General features: G+C 40.5%; 1 protein-coding gene and 1 long non-coding RNA gene across 6 annotated transcripts in view; both read right to left on the bottom strand.

Moving 5' to 3' along the window:
• Positions 1-14,091, bottom strand: part of NREP (neuronal regeneration related protein) — a 28,153-nt gene extending 14,062 nt beyond the window's left edge. The window contains exons 1-3 of one of the 5 annotated variants that reach the window (XM_019727774.2): positions 13,981-14,091; positions 13,560-13,601; positions 12,178-12,242 (exon numbers count right to left, since the gene is read on the bottom strand). In XM_019727774.2, coding sequence (XP_019583333.1) covers positions 12,178-12,180 — 3 coding nt within the window. In that variant the 5' untranslated portion in view covers positions 12,181-12,242; positions 13,560-13,601; positions 13,981-14,091. Of the gene's footprint in view, positions 1-12,177; positions 12,243-12,446; positions 12,655-13,559; positions 13,710-13,738; positions 13,895-13,980 lie in introns of those variants that run through there. The other 4 variants (XM_019727773.2, XM_074328609.1, XM_019727772.2 and 1 more) reach the window with 4 other exon arrangements.
• Positions 14,092-18,372: 4,281 nt separating this feature from the next.
• LOC141570676 (uncharacterized) overlaps positions 18,373-23,008 on the bottom strand; it is a 285,839-nt gene continuing 281,203 nt past the window's right edge. Inside the window, exons 8-10 of the long non-coding RNA XR_012494975.1 lie at positions 21,301-21,465; positions 20,674-20,750; positions 18,373-18,624 (exon numbers count right to left, since the gene is read on the bottom strand). This is a non-coding gene — a long non-coding RNA (uncharacterized LOC141570676). The remainder of the gene's footprint in view (positions 18,625-20,673; positions 20,751-21,300; positions 21,466-23,008) is intronic.

The following is a 23,008-nucleotide window of genomic DNA, read 5'->3' as shown; positions in this document are numbered from 1 at the left end:
TGAGATAGCCAGTTCCTATTGAGAAGTTTGTGGACATTTCAAAGCATTTCTCTGGCTGACATGCGAAAGACTGAGCTTTCCAGAAAGTGTGCATTTTCTCCCAAAGTGCTCATACCAAAGGAAACTATTCACTCTTTCCATCAATGCACCACCCTCTTCAGCTGCCAGCTGCAAACCCCTCTGCATTTAGCAAAAGTCATTTCACATTTTGATGCTTGTCTTGCACTGTCTCAGTCATTTAAAGACTGATATCTCTTCTACAGCAAACAGCATCATAGCAGATCACTGAATTTGGAGGGCAAGTGGTTTCTATTGTGGGAGAATGTAATTAAAACTGGTTTAAATCAGAGGCTAGTTGGTTATTCCATAAGAAGTCTGGCTTTAAAAAAGGTACAGTATAGCCAGATCTGTGGAAGTGATTAGGTCACAAAGAGGCCGCTGAAAGGCTTCCAATAAACTGTCCTCTATGAAAACGGGCAAAAACTGCTTGTACAGAAGGAATAGAATAAGATTAGGATAAATGTGTCCCTATACCACCTGGATTTTCAATCCCACTGCGGGGAGCATGCTCCAGTTCAAGAGATGGCTTCTAATTAGGGCTCAGCCTGGTAATACCGTGGGAAGCAGAGGACCTAAGTGGTGGCGACCAACCCAAATCAATAACATGTTTCAGGGCTGGGAGTCACAGAAGAAATAAATACCTCAAGAATTGTGAAGATAATTGCAAAAGGAATGCCAAATTAGGAGGCTAAGTTCCCTGGAAAAAAGGATCACATACTCTAATTGACAAGCAAAAGATAGTAATGGAAACTCAGACCTTCATTCCAAGTCCTGACTGCATTCTCCAACAGGAGAATACTTCGACCTCTTCTTTTTCTGTCTTTCTTCCATTGTAAACAAATCATCAAAACTATACTAGTCCAAAGGAAGAGAGCTATGAGCAATATAGGGGGCTTTTTGGAACCCACACAGGCAGAGTATGTAAATTTGGGGACCCATAGTTTTCTGTGGAAATGCATATAGAGTTTATTATAATGTTTTTTGTTTTGTTTTTTAATTTTAGGCATGGTTTTTTGGTGCACTCATTTAATCTTCCCAGTTCTGTTTCAAGAATAAAATGCATACATATTTGTAAAGTGACGGCAACAGGGTCAGGCACATAAGCGGAGCTGGTTAGCTGTCATCATCCTCCTCCTAACCATTCTACAGATGAGAACGCTGAGGGAGAGCAGTCAGGGAGGCCGCCCAAGGTCACAAAAACCAAGAACTGGGGAAAACAGGATGCAAACCCAGCCTCTCCTCTCACAGAACACAGTCCGTCAATATCAATCTTCCCCACTGCTATTTCCCCAAAGCCACTTGGAGTGCTGGACCCTGTTTTCAATCCCCCAAGTAGCTGTGGGGCATCTCTGCTTAGGGCCCTGGTGATGAGATTTAGATGGATTTCCGACACCTACCATCAACACCTACCGTCAAGAGCAATTTTCTCAAAAATATCTGTTGCTCTGCTGCCTATGTTTCTAATAAATAGCTGCCCTTCAAAAATAACTTACCTAAAAAAAACAAGTTGCACTGTTTGAGGGCACAGGGGGTTTTGCTCTCCAGTGTCCACGTGTTCTACATCCAGTGGTTAAGGAAAGACTGCTCTTAGAGCAGCCACTTTGGCTTGGTTACATTAGGACATTGGATCTAATTAAACCCAAGCAACACTGCTTATCACAGTTTTGTCTTTTTGCCATTCTCCCTGGAAGGAAATGTTCAGCACAGTACAAATATCGGTTAATCACTGCAGCTAATTACAAAGGCCATTTGCTGAGAAACCAAATTGTTTTACTATAACCCCCAACTGAACTCTCCAACAACTTCGCCGATGGCCTAGTGATGGACAGTCTCGTTCAGAATATTTTTCTCTCATCAGATGCATTTGAAACATGTTCACTGTAAGTTTGCTTTTCAAAATTCATTCAACTTAAAAACAACTGTTTCGTTCAAGGCGAATTAAGATCTTATCTTTATCAATGATCTACAGATACACAAACCATACACTACATAAAAACATAAAGTGATCCGAGTTGAAGAGGAAGAACATAAATACTTATTAGACTAGAGAGGCAGTGTGTAAACTACTAAGAATGGTAATTTAGAAAGAAAAACGAGTTTGACCTGACACCCGTTGGGAAGTTTAATAAATGTAGTTGAAATGTTGACAGTTCTAAAGACAGAACAATGGGAAAAGAGATGGGGTAACTAGCCAATTATTAGTTATTACTATCGTGAAGGTACCAAACTGCAAATAACAAGGTGAGTCGTATTTGATCCTCAGATTACATGTAGAGTACTGCATTCAATCACAGCCAAAGTTGTAATGTCCCTCTGGCTTTGTCTAAACAACATAAGAGCAGCTGATCAATTTAGTCAAAATTCACATTAATTATCAGATGAATTATTTCTATGATGTCAAAGAACAAATTTAATTGAATTTCTGATTGAATTGATTGTGACAGTGTAGACAGTTAAGCCTCAGATAATAAAATTAAAGTTAAAAAAGCAGTCCTCATGAAAAGAAAAAAGAATAGGCTTAATGAAGATGAAACGAAAAGATGTGGAGACTTGGCTCGCAGACCTGGGTAACAAGATCAGAACAATTTAAGATTCTATTATCAAGAAGTGAACAAAATATCCAAGGCCAGGACATTTCATGATGTATAATTAGACCCAAGTCTCCACTGGATACTATGAAATGGACACTCAGTTATGGTCCAGAGTATCCAGACGTCACAAATAGTAAAATCCAGGTATTCAGGATAAAAATTATGGAGAAGGGCTCCGAGAAGATATGGGCAGAATTTCTGAATCTGTATTAATTGAATTGGTCAGATATATAATCTCAATTATGCAAACAATGAATCAAGAAATATTTAGTAAGTACTTACTTTCTGTGAATTATTGAATATTTGGTAGGCAACTTTCAATCCAATAGAATGAACATCTTCTCAAAGAGTATGTCCCACTAATTTGGGCTGGAAGTGCCAAAGTTGCTAAGAAGACACATTTTTTTCAAAAATTATTTTTAGAACTAAGCCACCAAAGCCTGGGACATCTATTCAGGAAAGGAGTGGGCTAGTTCATTAATTCATCTTTTCAAATTTGAATTCTTAACCACACAACTGGAAGTCCCTGATATTGCCCATTTCAAATAGGGGGTCCATTTCCTGCATAGTATTCATTCCATCAGCCAGTGTTAACTGAGTCCCTAAAATACAGCAGGCACGAGGCTAAGTGTTCAACTTAGTGCGTGCTGCCATACCCACACCCACACCCACCGAGATTCAGCAACTGCCTGGCAAATGTGCAAAGAACAGACCCTCAGGTCATGGTCCCAATAAGCCCTTTGGGTAACTTTCACTACCATGACTTCGTGAAGGGTGTGAAACAGTATGTGTTGGGAAAGTACTTAACAACAATCCCTTACTTGGATCATAGGTATCTTAGTCAATAGGTTTTATCCATCTAACTATTGACTAGTTTTTCCTTGACAGTTCTGAATGTTGGCTGCCAAAGACGCAATATCTTCTCCTAATGTCTACTTTTTCCTGTCCAAAAACAGGCTCTGGGTCTGACACTGACTTTATCCAATAAAAGCGTCCTCAAAATGCCTGCACCCATTTTAAACACAACTTGTGCAGATTTCTCCCTCTTCAGCCAGTGGACTACAGTACTTTTCCCTGCTGGAATGGTATCAAACACAATTCAGACAGGAAGGCTGTTACCTGCCCCAGTCATCAAAGGACAGTGGTGTGTGATGGTGATCTGAGTACAGGCCGCAGTGAAGGGAGAAGAGCGAGAACTGGGCAACGACGCCAAAACTTCTGTGCACATTATGAATCTCCCTCTTGTTTTAATTACTTACTGGTGTGAGTCTCTTTACTGGCAACGACTATTCAGCTATTCTCCCTTTCTTTCCAATCAATGAGGTTCTGGTTCCCAATTTCAGCTTAAAAGGGGCAAACAGACCTTCCTTTCATTGGCCACATTCTCTTATGTATCTCCTCCCTCTCCTTTCTGAATACGACTTATATTTGTATTTCAGTCTATGAAAGTAAGGATGAACACTGAAAAACCAGTCTACAATCAAAGGTTTAAAAAAACAATCTCTAGCGAGATAATCCTAACACTTAAATCAAAATGCTTAGACTGGAAACCCTTCAAAGGTAATAACAGGCAATGATTTTACTTAAGATTTCATTACCTTGTGAAACCAGAGCAGATTACGCTCCACTGTCAGGACTGCCTCAATTGGATTCCCGCGAGACAAAACGCGGAACTGCTGGGAAAACACCATTCGTGACCTAGTGAATGAAGGTGCTTCACAGTCAGTGTTTCAGATGTGTGCATCAACCCTAAAATGAGATTCCTCTTGCAGCAGACCATACCAAACTAACTTTCGGGACTCTCTCAGGACCTCTTCTGTATAAACAAGTGTAAAGGAAGGGAGCAAAGAATTAGGCGTTGTTTCCGTAGCGTGCTTAGATTTCACCTCACTCTCCCCATCCCCTTACCTCCCTAACACTGAGCCTTCTTAAATGTCCAGTGAAAGGGACTTTTCAGTAGTAAATTCAAAATCTGTGTGTTTTTATATATTTTATCATCAGAACTGTCACAAATCTGCAAAGTGTTGGGCTGTTAATGGTTGTAAATCTCAAGGTAAGTCACGTGGTTCTGCCCAGAAAACTAACAGATCCCCAAGTATGCACGACCATTGACTCTTATATTTATTCCACAGACATGTATTGATCACCAACGATGTGCCAGATCCTGGACAGGTATTGGAGCAGTTGTCAGACTGATTCACGGATATGGGATCCGTTCCAAGGTCGCATTAGAGCATGGAATGAAGGTTAGGATTTCCTTCCACTATGTAGAAAGAGAACACCAATCAACTTTGCTAGCTGTTCTGAAGCTCCCTCTCAGTGATGAAACTTTTCCACATCTAAATTCACCACTCTGCTGATAGAGGAAAAGGAAAAAGAAGAGGCACCACAGCCTCAACTGCTACCAAAGAGAGGGATGACGCTGAGTTACTAGGACTCAATGATCTTGTTTCAATTTTCCAATCTTGGAGGGTTGAAAAATGCTGCAGAAATAAGGCAGCTACAGGTATAATGTTGTAAGTGTGATGAGTGCACAGAGGAGCATGACATTATTCCTGCTGGATGTACTGGGGTGAGTTTCATAAAGGAGTTGTCACTGAAATGCAGTCTGGAAGAATGACTTTATTTTGTCAGGAGGAGCATTCTTTCTAGGACTGAGTAAGCAGAGCCACAGAAGGAGGGACTCCTGGGGCACGTTAGAATAACAAGTGGCCTGCTTCCTCTAAGAAAATATATTCCATCGTGGCTAGAAATAAAGTATTAGTTCACATAGTTCCTGGCATGGCTGCCCAGCCACAAAAATTAAATTTATGAAGGTCTAAACACAGCAGTTGAAAAAACATTATTTGAAAGTATGAGGTGGGAGTAGGCAGAAAGAATTCAAGGAGCAATGCTTACCTATGTCACTTTTATTGAGAGACTCAGTGATAAGTCAACCTCATCTGATGGGGCTAAAAGAGCTCATGAAAGCACTTCATGCTGAAAATCTCACAGCTGATGCATTCTAAGGTAGGAGGCTGTGCTGTATCCAGAAGAAATTCTAGAAAAATCCTTCTTATTCTTGGTTTTCCCCAACTTTTGCATACTACGTGATGCAATTCCCTCTTAGATGGTCACCAGACTATTGACTAAACCAGTAATAGCCCGTAGGCCTCAAATTGTAAACAATTTTATTATGGTGGTGTAAACGTCGGCTTGAATTTTAAATAAGTATGTCTGGCTGATCAGAAAGAAGTGTAGAGTGAGCACCAGCTGGATACTTGTGGTTGCAACTGATTAGCACACAGCTATACCCAGCAAGCCTCACAGAAGTGTGGTATCCACTTTTGGGCAGCTCACACAGCAGCAACACCCTCTCTGGCCAAGCAGATATCTTTGAAATGCTGGGAATGGTCGATGGAAGCGCTGCCACTTTCTCAAAAGAAAGAGGTTAAGTGTGCTCCCTTCTTCTTTCCCAATTCTTTCTACCGAGCGACCTTCCTTCTTTCCACCACTCCACCCAAGCCCAAGGGCGGTGAGAGGCAGCAATCAAGTCAGCTTCCATTTCTCCAGAAGAAACAGGTGAGTGTGTGTGCTCCTCCTTGTTGGGCACATTCAAAAGGCAAAGAACCTGATGCAGGTTGGAACCTGAGTGAGAGCCTCAGGCTGCCTCCAAGAGGCCTGCTCGGTGGCTTCTCACCGCACAGCACATCCAGTCCTTGCCATCTAGGTCTAGTGTGTGAGGTCCGTCCTTGACAGCACAGGGGCCCCACAGGGACAGGGACAATCCCTACTGTAGTAAACGTGCATCATGCTCACGCTTGCAAGCATACCTTTCTAATGTATGCCCTTTTACTGGAATATACTTCTCTCTTATCTAAATCTACCCAAATAGTCTTAATTCTTCACCCACGCAGTCTTTCTTAAGAACTGGTGCTAAGCCCCAGGGATAAAAAGCTTAGGAAAGCATAGCACCTGCTCTCAAGGAGCAAACAGTCCACTTCTACGTTTCAAATTTTGTGCCAACTCCAATCACTCATGCATTGTACATTATATTGAGGATTTTGAAATCATAGTCAGGCTGAATAATGACTGTTGAGGCTGATTAGTAATGTCTGCCACAGGTATAGCAGGAGTGAGTGGGGGCATGTATGCCATATATTTACCATCACTGGGTCTAGCTTAATGTCTACGTCCTTAAAAATTCCCCTTACAATCCCCAGTCCTCAATAATGCACTCTTCTGCACCTTACAATTTAGCACTAGATTATATTGTATTACATTGTTTGTTAAGTTTGTCATGAATGTTAGTCTTCCTACCACAACTAAAATATGAATCCACTGTGGGCACAGGCCAAGTGTGTCCTTTCCATAAGGCAAAGAACTAAGCACAAATAAAATGATCAAAAAGCGAAAACCGAAAAACCTTTTTTCAACTGACAAGACAATAGATGCACACTCTTACTGCTGACTCTTGTCAGTCTCTTCAATAATTTCAGACATGGCACCTTTTGTTCTTGGGATCATTTTCATAGTATCTCAGAATCAGGTGATACTGGAAATAAGTGAGTGCTTGAAAGTTCTCATGCTGGGAGCAAAGTTCCTCCTGGACCCCAGAGGGGATTGTTATGACTGCAGAAACAGTTGCGGTGAGTGAGCTTTGAGTACCACAGCTGGAGTGGAGCAAACCCAGAGAGCTAGCATCTCACCAGGTTGCTCAGAGTGTGGCACGGAAAGCTGGTAAAGGGGAGCAGTCGAAAGCCGCTCTTTTTTGGCAAGTGGCTTTATGGCTTAACCCCTGTTTTTGATTCTGTTAATAAGTTGTGGAAAATAACTTGGTGTGGAAACTAAAATACATTCACTTCAACTTCCTAGATCTTTAGAAGAAGGTAAGGATGCACATTAATTCTAGTTCACCAAAACTTAACATGATTAAGCCGTTAAGGATGAATTTTAAAAGTCCAACTTAATAGATATTAGCATGCACAGACCAAATAGTTACTGAGCTTCTAACATATATTTAATACTTTATTAAGCACTGTGTATGAATTTTATAAACCTTCCGGGTGCTTACAATGTAGTTGGTCAATGAAAAAAAAGCATATGATCCAACTAACAAATAATGAGGAGAATATAATCTAGTGTTATACCCAGGTTAATACCAAGCCATTGTTACTAACAAGTGAACTGATATTTAGAATGTAATTGAGAGCCATGTTAATACTTAAATCCCAAACCATTAGAGCTGTTAATACTTGTCATGCACTAGCAGATCAATTTCAGGATCACTGCTATTTTTTAAGGCACTGAAAGGAGAAATTCTTGAAGTTGTCCCTAGGTCAAAATACATCTAGAAATATCCATTTCAGATAAAGTTAGACCCAATAAACGGTATTTTTAGCAACCCTAATTTCTACAGCTGTGGCTGAGATTTGTGGTTAACCTGTTTTCCAGTTCAAAGCAAAGAAGTTTCAAACTGGAATCTTTTAATGTATCTTGATCAACCAAACATAGTCTAAGCATATTCAATACATTTTCCTCTGGTATGTTCTAACTGGATTTGCTGATAAAATTTCCTTGTTCCTAGTCTTTGCCTGGATAACAAAGGAATTATTCAAGTAATTCAGGCAAATCCTTCCCACTCCGATATCATTCCAGCAACATTTTAAATAACGAAGATGAATCAGACAAAAATCAAGGTGTGTTTTTTTTTTTTAAGCGTAATTATTCAGATAATTATCTCAACCCTTCATTTCACTTTGCCTGTGAAGATAAGGCCTTAAAAGACTTTCCAGCCAGAAACAACACTAAGAAAAATCTGTGCAAGACCAAGGAAGTCACAGCATTTCTGTCAGGCTCCCCAGTCAGTCCAATGCAGATGAATACTGAATGGATCAAACTAATCATCTGGAGGTTACTCGGCTTAGTCAAGTATTCATATTTTAGGAGTCTGTTTTCCTATTTTAGAAGTATTCATCTTAAGATTTAAAATAAAGTGAATTCCTTCCGTGTATTTTTGATGATCTGATTTACATACAAATTCTTAAGAACTGTATTGGGTTTAACTAAGAATGATACTCTGAATAGCTGTTTATTTCACAATTTCTGTTCAAATACCTTCTCCTGCCTGAATTACTTATTCAGCTCAAAAGGAAGCTGGACTGGGGTTAAACCCAGATAGACCATCCCTACTGTCCTAATTCGCCAAACAATTCCCAATTCTCCCCCTTACAGTGTGCTGAAAGGGCTGCTGAAAGAGAAGACAGTACCATATAAAATTACCCTCCTAGGTAGCCTTCAGCATCTCCCCAATCACAAATCACTGTGAGCAACTTGTCAATTTACATTACCAGTGGGACCACATCCCTCCTCAATCTTTGTCTTTTTCTTTAAACAGGAAAACCTTATGTTAATGGAGAGATTATTCAAAGAGTCTCCTTGTAAACCCATGAATGCCACTTCACAGACTACAGAAAGCAGAGCTCCATGAACCATACAATGGAGTCAACTCATCTTTTTAAAAAGCTCAGCATCAGCCTTAGAGAGAACTTAAATTGTTCCAATTCCTAGGTCTCTGTTAAAACATAATGAGCCCATGCTTTGTGCCACTGTGAATCCATGGCACCCACATACTCAGAGGCACATTTACTGCACAGAGCGTAAACGTGTTGAAAATCAGGACTTAACCTTGACAATGGATTAAATAATTCATTTTTCCAAAGTATTCAATAAGACCATCTGTGCATTCTGAAGTGTTTTCTTCTCACTGACTTATCTAAAGCCAAGTACTTTTAAAATAACACACCTAAGTAAATATCAAAGACTCATATAAAATATCATCTTAGAAATTAAAACTTAGCAAAAAGCCAAAAAGCCAAATATAAATTAAAGAAATGCTGAAGATCTCTATAGACTCACAATATTTTGTTAATTGCATTTAAAAAATAAGGGCCACTCAAAAAAGGCATGCTTACTAAAACATTTAAAAAGTTAGGGAATGAGTTATTGAAAAGAACATTCTGTTGAACCAAGACATGGCAAATTATACTCACAAAACTTTTAACACTTCTCCTAAATTGTACAACCCCAGGTGCATTATAATCTATGTAAATGGCGCTGCCTGGAGTTGTGCACAAAGGGTCCCATACAGCATACACTGTGATTAGCGCCTCCTAGAGTTAACAAAGTGGTTTTTTTGTTGTTTTTTTTTGATAAGGCAAAAGACACTAGGATTCATGAGTGACTTCAAATTATTGTTGTGAAACATCATTTTAGGGTATGTAAAATATCTAGATATTGAATCACTCTGTTTTGAATTCTGGAGTCTACCAATTAATTTCTTTTACTGGAACGAGCCGATTATAAATTTGTGTTTGGAATAAGCTCTTTATTAAACAGGCTAACTACACTGAAATTAGATCGCCTTTAGTTTTTTAAATTTTGTAAATGGAATAACATGTTTAACAGAAAGGGCATGTTTATATATTTTCTAGAGGTGGCCAGGTGTTAAGTCTACTGCATCCTTAGCAATAGTTTCTATTGCATGAGGACGAAGGCTTTAAGTAAGTGAGTTACAGATCAGCAAAGCAATTTGTGTTAATTAAGGAAAACAGTAACTTCATTTTGCCAAAAAGGCAAAAGAAAAAGAGGAGGTACAAAACACCTCTAATAATAGTTGGAAAAAAAACACAATCGAAACTTTTTTTTTTTTTTACATTAATATGTGCAAAAACTTCTAAGAGCTCAGATCTCCCGGAATAAAAGCATTGCTAGAAAGTTACTTGGAATCACCCACAGACAATAACTGTCGGTGGTTTCATTTCAGGCAATGGGCTTGTGCCAAAAGGGATTGACATCTTGATGAAAGGATCACCAAAAAGTTGTGAGACTTTTTCCATGAGGAAAAATCTTTCCAAGAGCAACAAATTGTGATTTCTCTTTCTGCCACCATACATAAACGACAACTGTAAGAAATTAACAACATGTAATAATAATTCAAATTTGCTCTTCTGCATTCAAATCGTTCCAACTTTCATTCTCGGCTTTGGCACACGTTTGCTTTCCGCAAAGCTCATTCCACCACTACTACAGAAACATGATATTTACTCTCTGAGCTTGATCTATAGGGGTAACTTTGGCAGGATCAGCAGTCAAATTCATATTTAACCAAAGAGGTCACCTGACATATGAGCATATACATGAAACTTCATGGTCTGTCTATGGTGACACAAAGAGTAAGATTCTGGAATAAAGAGCTAGAAGGCAAGGTGATGTGGCCAGTCACAGTAAAAGATATTATTACCATCTTGGTACTCTATGACAATAGCTAATTAGGAATTTAATATGAAGTTAGGAACCAATTGCACAAAACCCATTAATCAGTTTAATTTTCTGTTCACCCCTTTTGTTCTTCTACCTCAAGTTCCTCAGTTTGATCATTATCAAAGTCCAAACAAAAGCTATTTTGTTTAGTGCTTTGTCCCACCTGTTGAAATGACAGGTGAGGCATATACAAAAAATAAAGAGCCTACTTGTTAATAGGATTCAAGCTGAACTCACTTAATTGCTTCTGATTCATTTTTCTCCTTGGAAGCTGAGAACAACTTGGGTTGTTCTCAAAGAAAACACCAAGTATATCAGATTCAATTGATTCATTAAATTCCACCCTCGTTTCAAAAAGGAAAAACTAAATTTGGAAATTACACATTCTTAGTAGCAAAGAGGTGTTTAAAGAATATAAACATCTGCTGTAGGACATGCTGTACTTATCTGAAAAGTTTTATGACATTTCTATTTTATTTTTTTTCAGTTCGACTTTTTTCCAAAGAGGAAATTTTTCATAGAAGATTAATATAATTATTCAGCTGCATTTAAGGTATATTTCATCTATTTCTTTATTTAATTAGGCATCAAACACTAAACTGCTTTCTCTGTGGATCATGTCTGTCAGAAATCGTTATATTTTCATTTAGAGGATAACATGATTGACTCCTAAAACTGAGTGGATGTCTCTCATACGTGAAGGTTATAAATCAACAAAAAATAATGCCAATTATATCTGAGACACAATAGAGTATATTAATATAAAAGTCCATGCTCTTCATATATTGTTTTTAAAGATAGCAGATACTACAACAGTCTGATTAGCTGGACACAGACTCCCACTTTTTGCATAAGTTCTGATTATCTCTAAATACCCATTGCTTTGTTTGAGCCCTTCTGCTCATCCTTGCCATGCAAGTCACAATACATCACTCTTCTTAAAGAACAGAATGGTTTCTGTATTTGAGCTAAATAAATCTTCACGTCTATAAAAGCAATTTCAGTTTTCAATTCAAAATGACTGAAAATCAAAAGATCTAATTCACCACATCCAATTCATATAAATTACTGCAAAGCTCCCACAAAGGAGACAGAACCTTTTAAAGGTCAGATGAGGTAGGAACAATGGAGGGTTGAGGCAGGATGAAGGTGGGTGGTTGATATTTATATGGAATAAAGACTGATAAGAAGCTACTGAGAATCTTCTCTGATGACCAATTCTTACCATTTTGAGAATCGTAACAGTCTTGGCCTTGCACCCTCCCTTCTCTTCAGTCCAGGGAGACCAACCTGCAAAATATGTTTAAGTACAGTAGACAAATTGCCTTACCACATGTCAGCAAATGAAAAATGCCTGCTTAGAGGTTACAGATAAATATTCATTTTCTGTGGTTAAGATAAGTTACATGCAAATTATTGTTATCACTGGGGCTTTGGAAAGAGCTTTCTAAGCGGTCTATATGCTTAAATAGGGGACAAAGGAATCCTTGATACCTGGCTTTGCAGAGTCCTGGGCTATTCTTAGTGTTTGGTTCATTTTTAAATTGCAGTTCAAAAGGTTTAGCAACTTAAAAGTAGAACCAAGTGATAAAAATAGATTGTTTTCTGGCTGCTCTTTGTTCCCAGACATACTACTGGCAGTATATTTGCAATCAAGACAGCAGAATAGGAATCAGCCTTCCACCGTGTAGTGTAATGCCTCAGAGTGGATATTTTTGGAAATGGCACTGCATTACATAACCTTCCGTGTTACAAAAAAAAAAAAAAGAAAAACAAAAAACTACACTGGGGGTGGGGGGAGTCAGGAATATACACCATTATGCCCTTCTCCCTAAACCAAATCAACATTAATGTACATGCTGCAGTGATTTTCCTCTCAACCTTTATGTGATCAGAACACAGTTCTTTTGTTAACATAAGTTATGACAAAAATTAAGATGAATGGAGAAACTAAAAGTTCTCCTAAAGGGTATCATAAGCTCTTAGGCTTTTCCTATAATGTTATTATAAACATATAAACGCAAATCAGATTATTATCATCACCAAGCATAAAGCAGTCATTTATTTTTAAGCTTTCCCTCCCACCCCCAAAGTTCAACTGCTTTATAAGAAAATGCAGAAAAAAAGTGTTGCAAGATTGAATGCCTGAAAAGACCCTTGGCGGCAGCAGCAGCTTTGAAAGAGTAATAAAGTGTAAAAAAATGGAGGGACACAAATTCGTTTAATAAAAGGGCAGGGGGGAGAGGGTGCATGCACCAAAGTGCATTTAATGTAAAGAAACAAAACAGTTCCTAACAATGCTTTATGAGCAAGAAGAGCAAAAATTAACCACACCAACAAGCAAAAAACCCCACCCCTTCCCCCAAAGAATTCTCCCTCTTAACTTGTGTATTTTTTTTAAGCCAAAGTTAAATTGCAGCTTTAATGCAGCAGGATCAACATGCCAGAATTTCTCCAAGGTACACGCTTCAGCTCTTTAAAATTTAGAGGGAAGAAGCATGAACTCTGCAGTACTGAAGGGTCCATCCAGCTAAGAGCAAAAGCAAGGAATCAACACAAAAGAGAAAGCAGCGCTCCCGGCCGGGGATGGGAATGGCATATACTTACAGACAAAAGCCCCGCTCCCTGTTCACTCTCTCCTCTCTACACCTGAAACACAAATGTGGATGAAAAAGGGCATCATGCTAGAAAGACAGCTGGGGGAGGGGGAAGAAAAGGGAGGGGGAGGGGGAAAGGGGTGGAGGAAGAGGAGGGGGAAGGGGAAACAAAACCCAAACCGGCTTCACTTCCAAGAAGTGCAGCCTTGGAAAAAGGAGGGGAAGGTCTCCCTGCCTCGTGCTCTTCTAGAGTGTGTGTCTCTCTTTCTTTAAGAGAGTGTCTCTCTCTCTGTCTCTCTCTCTCTCTCCCTCTCTCTCTCTCTCCTGCTAGTGTGCTAGTGAACAATGAGCTAATTCTGATGGGGCTGGCAAGGCGCCAGCGCCCCAGCCTTGCTGCCACTGTGCTGCCGCGGTGGAGCCAGACTGCTTACTCTGCAGGAATCGGCGACTCGGGGCCCCCTCGGCGAGCAGCCAAAGCGCGCGCGCGCCCCGGCACCCCGCACCACCGGCGCCCCGCGCGCTGCGCCGCCCCCTCTGAGCCCGCCAGGCCCCAGGGGGACAAAGGGGCCCACAGATCGGCGCGCCGCCCCGGCCCCGCCCCCGAAGCACGGCGCACACACACCCAGCCCTGCCGCTCCCGCCCCCGGCGGGCTTCTCCGCCTCGACGTGCGGTTGCTTTTCAGACAAATAAGGAGGCGGAGTAGGCGGTTTGGGGGTGCGCCAAGCATGAAGGCGGCCAGGGCGCTGCACAGCCCGGCGGCCAGCCAGGGCCGCGGGGAGAGGCGGCGCGGCCCGTACTGTAATAATAAACCTGCGGCAGAGGGCATCTGAGGGAAAGAGGACGGCGACGGGCTGCAGCCGCCTTCCCTTTTATGTGCCTGTCCTGAGCGAAGCAGAAAATGGTGCCCGCGGTGGCGGCAGCCGCACAGAGCCACCGAGGCACACAAAGGGCCGGCGCCGCACGCGTTTGCGCACAGCCGCGGGTGGGCCCACCGCCCCACCGCCACGTCGCCCCAACTTGTACGCGCGCCCGCTCCCGCCCGCGAGGAAGAGCGGGACCCCAGCACCCCGAAGGCTGGGCCCAGAGGCCATCGGACTGTGCGCGCGTGCACACACACACACACACACACACACACACTTGGACACACGCGTGCACCGACAGCATGGGCTGTGACCTGGCGTGTGATCAGCCCAAGACACACTCCCCTATTAATCACCTTCTTTGCTGAAGGATTTAGCATGTCCCTCACTCTCTGCCCCACTGAAATTGTTCTTTTTAAAACTGTAGATTGCTTTTCTAAAAAATGATTTGTATTTCTGATTTTTTTTTGAAAACTCGTCTTATTTAAATGTCTCTTCATAGTAATGTAATGGCTCAAAATTTTGCTACAAACTCGAACAAACTGGTCTGTTGCCAGCAAAACAGGATATCATTTTATAGTGTCAGAGAGGAAGATTATTTTCTAATTAAATAGCTTTGCCAAGAAAAGAATACATAAAGTTTCATACTATCTTCTAAATTTGCCATCCACATTTTACTTGTAAACACTAAAAGCAATGTTTTCTATTATAACAGTCAAAAGAAAAGCGGGGAGGAGAATTTATAAAATAAATGTTTATAGAATGTCTTATTTTTTAGATTTTAGTATTTTGGGGGATCCAGAAATAGCACACCTTGGATGCAATATTTTACACTCTTAATTCTAAAGAATAAATTCTCTATAAGCTTGTTTCTAGGACTGTAGATCCTCCTTTCACACTACAAAAGCCACTGCAGCAGCAAATACTTATTAGATTGCCAGCGGGTGTTATTTTTAAGGGGCCCGCTAGGAGCTTCCCTGAATTAATCTAAAATATTGCAGTTATTTTCCTGCAAAAAAACTTCCCTTGAAGCCATTGCTAGGAACAAAGAAACAGAACTCCACAAACTTCCCTAACGCCACCAGGACAGAGTTCACCTGCCAGAAAAACAATAGAAAGAAGGTTGGCTAGTAAGTGGGGTGGTAGGAGAGGGCAGAAGCCTGAGGGCTGCTTCTGCAGGTGTGAAACCCCAGCAAGCTGGTCAAGGGCACATCAACGTTGAGATCTTTGTCATTCACCTGAGTCAGGCTTGAAAAGAAACCCAGGAGGGCACTGCCACGTTGACCAAAAAATCTATACCAGGAAGATATGTTCAAAAGTTACTTCTACAATAAAACACACACACACACACACACACACTAACTTTAGTGTTTATGTAAAACTTAAAACTTACCTAAAAACTTGCCTAAGATGTCCTTTAAAAACACAGGGAAATTTGGGATTTATTATCTGTTAATTTTTTTTCATTATAACCACAGACATACAGGTAAGTCATTATTTTAAGAAATAAGAATACTGGGTTAGAATGTAGTCTATTTACTGTGTTTCCCCAAAAGGTCACAATCTAACTATCCAGGAAACATTCTGGAGTCTTTCTGGTTCTAGGAGACTGTGCTAACACTAGGGAGGGACATAAAGGAGCTCACACCATGTCACCTCATTCAAGAAATGTAGCAACACCTGTCTCGCAGTGCTCCTGGCTACCATGCTCTGCCCCTGCCCATCTACCGTGCAGGTTGTATGAGATATTGTATGGGATAGTCAGTCTCCTGAAACACCTTTGTAATCATGGTACCCGCTGCTCCATTACAGGATAAAGACCATACTTAGCCTTCCACTCAAAACTTGCCACAACATGACCACAACTGAACTTCCTAGCTTTATCATCCATCTCTTTCATCTCTTTCCCAGTCATGGACTATCAGTCCCTCACTTCAGTCTGATTGATTACTTAGGGCATATTCATTCTCTAGACCATGAACAGGCAGGAAGCAAAGTCACAGAAACACTGACTGACAACAGGGTGACTCAATCTCAGCTCTATTGATTTTTGGGGCCTGATGGATGATTCTTGGGTGGAGCCAAGGGATGCTACATTTCCCTAGTGAGGTGACATGATGTGAGTTCCTTTATGTCCTTCCCTAGTGTTATGTGGAGGGGAGAGGGCCTCTCCTGTTCATTGTAGGATGTTTAGCAGCATCTCTGGCCTTTACCAACTGGATGCCAGTAGTAAAGCCTAGTTGTGACAACCAAATATGTGTCCAGACATATCAAATATTCCTGGGAGGGGCCAACTTGCTTCTGGTTGAGAAGCACTGGCTTAAACAAACAAAACCATTCCCTGAGATGCAATGCAGTGGCTTTCCTTGAGCTATGTGGACTGTATGCACAAAAGCAAGGATTTCTTAGGAAGAAGGAGGAAGTAGTAGGCAATGTCCTTATCTTCACGGAATTTATGGTTTGGGATAAGGGAGTGGAGAAACAATCGAAGCCAAAGTTACTATTTAGTGTGATAAAGATGATTGGTGCGTTCTGCCCTGGGTACTGTGAACACAAATGCTCCTTTCTAAATCAGACCAGAGATTCAAAGAAAGCTTCCTAAAGGAGGTGATACTTCACCTAAATTTGTGAAGAATGAACAACAGTCAGAAAATTGAAAACAGGAGAAAGATAGTCTGGGCAGAGGCAGGGGAAGATCGTGAGATAAGAAATTGGATTGAAGCAGCCTGGCTCAGAACCTGACTTGTCTTCTGTCCCTACCAAAGAACAGTTCAACCGAGGATTTGGTCAAAAGGGGAGGATACGCCCAAGAGACAGTCTTTTCCTTCAGGCTTCCTTAGATATTTCCATCTCAATTATCTTCATATATCCAACTGTATCCAAGTGTATATTCCCCCAATTTTGTTTATTTACATTCTTTGTCATTGCTTAGGATAACGAGTTGCATGAGTTTGAGTTCCAGGTGAAAGGCTACGGATACAATGATTAGAACCAGGTCTATGTGACCCTGGAGAAGTTATTTAACCTTTTAGTCTCAGTTTCTACATCTCTCAATTGGGCTTTATACCACAGTACCAGCATGCTGTATTATGTCAAATTGCATACAGACATTTTAGTTAGTGTTGCGTACAAGGTACCAACAGGTACTATAGGTTGCTTATAGAATAAAAAGCTTACATGGTGTATCCTGATCTCCCTCTGCCTCTCCTTCTAGCCTCATCTTTAGTCCCTCTCTGGTCAGCCTGAATGATGTGCAGCTTTCCGAGAGTCATTGTTGCATGATTCTTGGGCCTTTTTACTTGTTATTCCTGCTGCCAGAATGCTCCTTTCCCCTTCTTCAAGGTATTCACTCACGTTCATTCCTCATAAATGTAGCTTATGGATCACCTCCTTTAGGAAACTTCCTTTGAATCCCAAACTTTCTTTGGTCCGGGTTAGAAAGGAGTCTTGGTGCTCACAGTGGACCCTGGCAGAGCTCTATAACTGTCCTTATCACACTGCACTGTAACTTTGGCTTCATTTTTCTGTCTTCACCTCTTGACTGTAAATTGCATGAAGGAACAGAGTATAGTAGACATTACTGGTTACCTGCCTAACACCCATTATGTCTTTCCTCCTATTCTTTCTTAGTGAAAACCTGATTTTGTCCTGGTCTCCATCTTTTTCCCATACAGCCCACAAGTTCCAGGGAAGGTGACCCCAAGACGCAGTTCCTAATTATTTTAGACAATCAGTGCATTGAATTGTTTAGATTTGATAATGGGCTAGAGATGAGCTTGTGACCCAAGTTCAACCAATCAGACTGAAGGGAAACAATTTTGTTGAATGCTTGAGCTGAAAAATTGAATTCTATGCTTAAAGCAATACAGAACTGTTGAAGAAATTTAATCTGAAAGTGATGTGAACAGGTTTTTTTCCTAGAAGGATTATTCTGAGAGCAATTCAGAGGATGGATTTGAAAAGGGAAAAGGTGTGGAACTGAGGAAGTAGAGATCATTTGGAGACTTTTACAGTAATCCAGGTGAGTAATTATGAATGGCCCAAATTAAGGTAGAGACCATGGGAAAGGAGAGGGAAGAAGTCAAGTTAAATCATGGAGGCAGAATGCTGGACTCACTAGGGGCTTGAACGGGTACTAGACATTAGCCGGAGAAAGAGTCCAAGAAGATCCCAGGTTTCTGGCTTTGTGACCACTTGGATGATGTTGGTCTTTCCTAAAACAGAAAAATACAGGAACAATAGTGGATGTAGGAAGAGAAGGGGGTGACAATGAGTTCAGTTTTATCTGTTGAGCGCAGAACTCACATATTCAATATTCTCACAGCAAACCTTGGTAATTTTCTTATCACCATTTGCCTTGTCCTCATGCTTTCTTCCTGTCATGGGCTGAATTGTGCCTCCCCCAAAATTCATATGTTGAAGTCCTAACCCCCAGTACCTAGAATGTGACTGCATATGGAGATAGGGTCTTTAGAGGGGTAATAAAAGTGAGGTCACGACAATGGGCCCTACTCCAATATGCCCTTATAGGAAAAGGTGATTAGGACACAGGCACTCATATAGACAAGGCCATGTGAAAACACTTGGGGAAGATGCCCATCTACCAAACGAGGAGAGAGGCCTCAAAAAACACTAACGCTGATGACAGCCTGATCTCTAGAATGGTGAGAAAATAAGTTTCTATTGTTTAAGCCACCCAGTCTGTGGTACTTGTTAGGGTAAACCTAGCAAACTAATACACCTTCCTTACACCAAACATCCAGAAGACTACAGAATTTGTAATATTTCTGTTTGTTATGAAGTTTAGGTTATTAGTCCAAGAAAGGCTAAAGAAGTAATATGTCCATCACGGGCAAGGTTTTGTCCAAACCCAGAAAGTCTCATTCAATACTTGTAAGAAAGTTGCAGTTGCGGAGGCTCATCTTAAAGTCATAGTTCGTGGTTCTCCAAACAGCATTCCAGAACACATAAGGAAACCTATTTACAATCGGTCCTGTCCATTTGCAAGTTTCCAGCTGTATTTACACAGCTGCTGGAGTCAGCACAGATGAGAAGGATTCTCCACTTCATCACTGAGAAACCCACACTGAGCATAAATTCAGAAAAGTGCCTCCATATACAAAAATTCAGTAAGTCTCAGGAAGGAACACAAAACACCAAGAACTGAGCCACTGACATGGGGGACACTAGCAACAAAAAGAGGAAAAAGAGCTGTAGGTTTTGCTAAATGTGAACTCTGATTGTAAAAGTGAATATAGGATGACTTGTAACCTGTGTCACTCTATAAAACATAATGAAAATAGCATTTAAAATAAAAAGGACAAATGAAGATGTGAGAAACCTGAAAATCATGGTGCTTTCAATTGTGTATTTTGTCCAGCATCTGGAAATAATGGAAAATCCCTGAAAAAGTCAAGTTAGTTCTCCTGGAGGTGAAGAAAAAGCTGGCTGTTGCAGAAACAAAGAGATAAGTGGAAGGAATGTCTCAAAGGAAGATTTATCCAGATTATCCTATCATGCAAAACAGACTATATGAAATACATTTAAAAATTAACCTTCTGCTTGCCTTAAAACTTACCTGAAGGGTGGTGCAAAACTTTAAAAATAATACTGGTAGTTAATGCTGTTCCAAAACAAGTAAAAGGAAATTATTTTAAAATCCTTCTGTGTGTGCACCCGTGTGTGTGTGTGTGTGTGTGTGTGTGTGTGTGTGTGTGTGTATTAGCTAATTAGATTTAACAAAGAGGAATGTTCCACCCGCCATGGGAAATTCTGAATTTTAAAATTGATTAAAATAATCAATGGATATCCTGCATAACACTGGAGAAGTGCAAAAATGTGCTCTGAGAAGCTGACACAGTATATTCTGTTACATGAAGGTAGTGCTTGTCTTATCATTCAAGAGGTGGAATAACAAAAAATGTCTCTGGATTTTGATGTCCCTTAATAGTGTGGTGTAGTTAAAACAAAATTTTATACAAACTCAATCTAATTTTGAAGTTAACTCAAGCACCTTGACAGTTGAGCAAAGTTTTGTCCCAGTACAGTGGGATTTGTCAACCTTAGACTCTAGGATTCAATAGAGGCAAAGATATTCAGACTTATCGCTCACACTGCTCACCTGCCCACCTTTCTCACATGACCAATCAGTGGGGAAGGGAGATGGAAGGAGGAGGCTGGCCAAAGAGAGAAACAGCTGGTTGGAAGACAGAAGACTCTGCCTTAGAATGAGGCTCTTCTTTTTAAAAGTTGGAGCAACTTACCTCCTCTCCTTGTGAAGATACTCAAGAAGGTAAACAAACCCTTGCCAGAAACTTCAGACGTCAGGTAGTGTTGTCCCCTGGAATTTATGGAAATACACATGTAAAGAATAATGAAGGTGTAATAATAATAATAATAATAATGATAATTCTACACGTTTGTTGTAAATACTTTCCTTTTAACTTGTAGAAATATGTATGTTTGGATATGTATATATATATATATATATATATATATATATAGTCAGCCACAAGAACCGGATAAAGAAACAGGTAGAAAAAAAAGAAGGGAGTCACATTTAGTATCGCAGCTCTAGTTAGCAACACTGATTGGACTGTCCAAACCATGACTAGACTGCATTCCCTTTCACCCAAAGCACTCAATTTCCCAGAAAATAGCACTTGAAACAAGCATTCCCCAGGGGCAGGCAGTTAGATCAGTATAGTCCTTGTATCAGTTCTGTGACATCAGTATCCTCACCTCACAGAGGAAAAACTGAGGAGGAAAACAGTTAAGTCATTTAATTACCTGTCACAATGTAAATAGTGAAGCCTGGACTTGAACCCAGGAAGTCTGACTCCAGAATCCCATCTCTTATCCATCATGCTCTTGTACCTCCCCAGTTATACCTCAGGATGTCCAGATCCAGTGGTTAGTCCTTCACTCGTTGATTTCCCTTATTTTTTTGGCCTTCCTCTCTGCCTTCTTCTTTGACTTTTTCACACACTCATCTTCCATCTTCTATCCCATAAATTCAGGAAATTTACAGGAATGAGATGGCTCTGTAGGCAAAACTGTAAAAATGGCACCTACGTTACCCCTAAAACAGCCCGTAATTCTTTAAGGTGATTAATTTAGTTCACAAATAGTTTTGAATGACACCACGTGTCAGTTAGTCCACCAAATACTGGTAATGACATATTGTCAGAAAACCAAATGGAAAAACCAAGGTTCTCTTCCCACTCTACACACATGTAGTTATTTACATATCTCTCATTACAGTTCCTTTTAAAAGTACACAGATTTCATACTTCAGGTTTATCTTGGTTTTGGTGTTGTATGTAGTCCTGTCATTCTAAATTAAACATCTTTCTGGAGTTGAAAAATATGTCCTAATCACTTTTTAAAAACGGTATAAAGTTTTATTTTTGTGGATCCTCTAAGGCATCATAATACAACAGTGAGAACTTGGCTCTATGATTGGGAAGACCCATGAGACGTCCCTGAGATTTTTAAGAATGTGCACTTTAAGAGGCTGACATTAGGAGAACTTTCAAGAAAAATGGCCAGGTTTTCATTTGCATGGATTTGCCTCATTTTGCACCAAAAGGTCAGTGCTTTAAAGCATCCAGCTGTAATCCCTTAACTATGCCCTGAAGAGTTGAAAGGGTAAAAATGCCTCAGGTACTCATTAGAAAAATCTTAGGGTTGGACAATGAAGAACATGTGGTGTCAAGTTGCCTCCCACGAACGGAGCCCACCAGGGATGGACATCTGAAACCTCCCTTCCAGGGTCTCCCTCTCTCCATTGTCCACTTTGTCTTCTTAGAGCTTTGCCTCTCCTCTTCCTCCTCTCATCTCCCTGGAGTTCTGTTGCTTCCTCCTCACAACCTCAAGTGCAAATTAGCAGTCCACTGACTTCTCCTCCATGGAGGTGGGTGCTCTTCCAGTTCTGGGGGGAGAGAGGGACCAAAGGCCCAGGAAGTGTGTGGGTAACTGCTTTCTCCCTGGAAGAGCTTGACAATAGGGAATAGTTTTTCTGTCATAAATCACAGGTGCTAACTCTTCATTGGTTACTAAGGTCAGAGACTTCTTGATTCCTTCTGTCAACACATTTACTTTTCCAGTTTTGCAATTTTTAATGTCCTGAATTCTTTTTGTCCACTTTTCATAAGTTGCAATTTACTTTAACATCTCCCCCACCCCAGGAATTTAAGGACACACATGAAAAAAGCCTCAATTGGTGATATATAAACACATGCTCAGGAATCCAACCAGTCAAGAATTTTGACACTTCAGCTTCAGGTAGGCTAAACTGAGGTTAGATGGAACTGTATTTTTGCAACATATATAAAGCAAGATTTTATGAGACAAATTAATGAGATAAAGAAGATTTACACTTTTGAAAATCTAGCTTTGTTTTAAAGTCTAGCTTCAGCATATTTTCACAAAATTACAAAAAAAGAGGAATTTATTTATTAAAGTGACCCCTGAAGGATTATGTTTAGGAGTAGTTCATTGGTGACTCTTCTGGTGGCTTTACAAGGTAAAAAGTAGAAATTCCTGTCTCCAACTCAGACCTATTGCCCTTTGTCTAAGTATCCATGGCCCACCCCT

The sequence above is a fragment of the Rhinolophus sinicus genome, linkage group LG03, assembly GCF_036562045.2.
Source record: "Rhinolophus sinicus isolate RSC01 linkage group LG03, ASM3656204v1, whole genome shotgun sequence".
NCBI classification, from domain to species: domain Eukaryota; kingdom Metazoa; phylum Chordata; class Mammalia; order Chiroptera; family Rhinolophidae; genus Rhinolophus; species Rhinolophus sinicus.
Note: the sequence above shows the minus strand (reverse complement) of the source record. Positions and strands in the feature narration are given on the sequence as shown.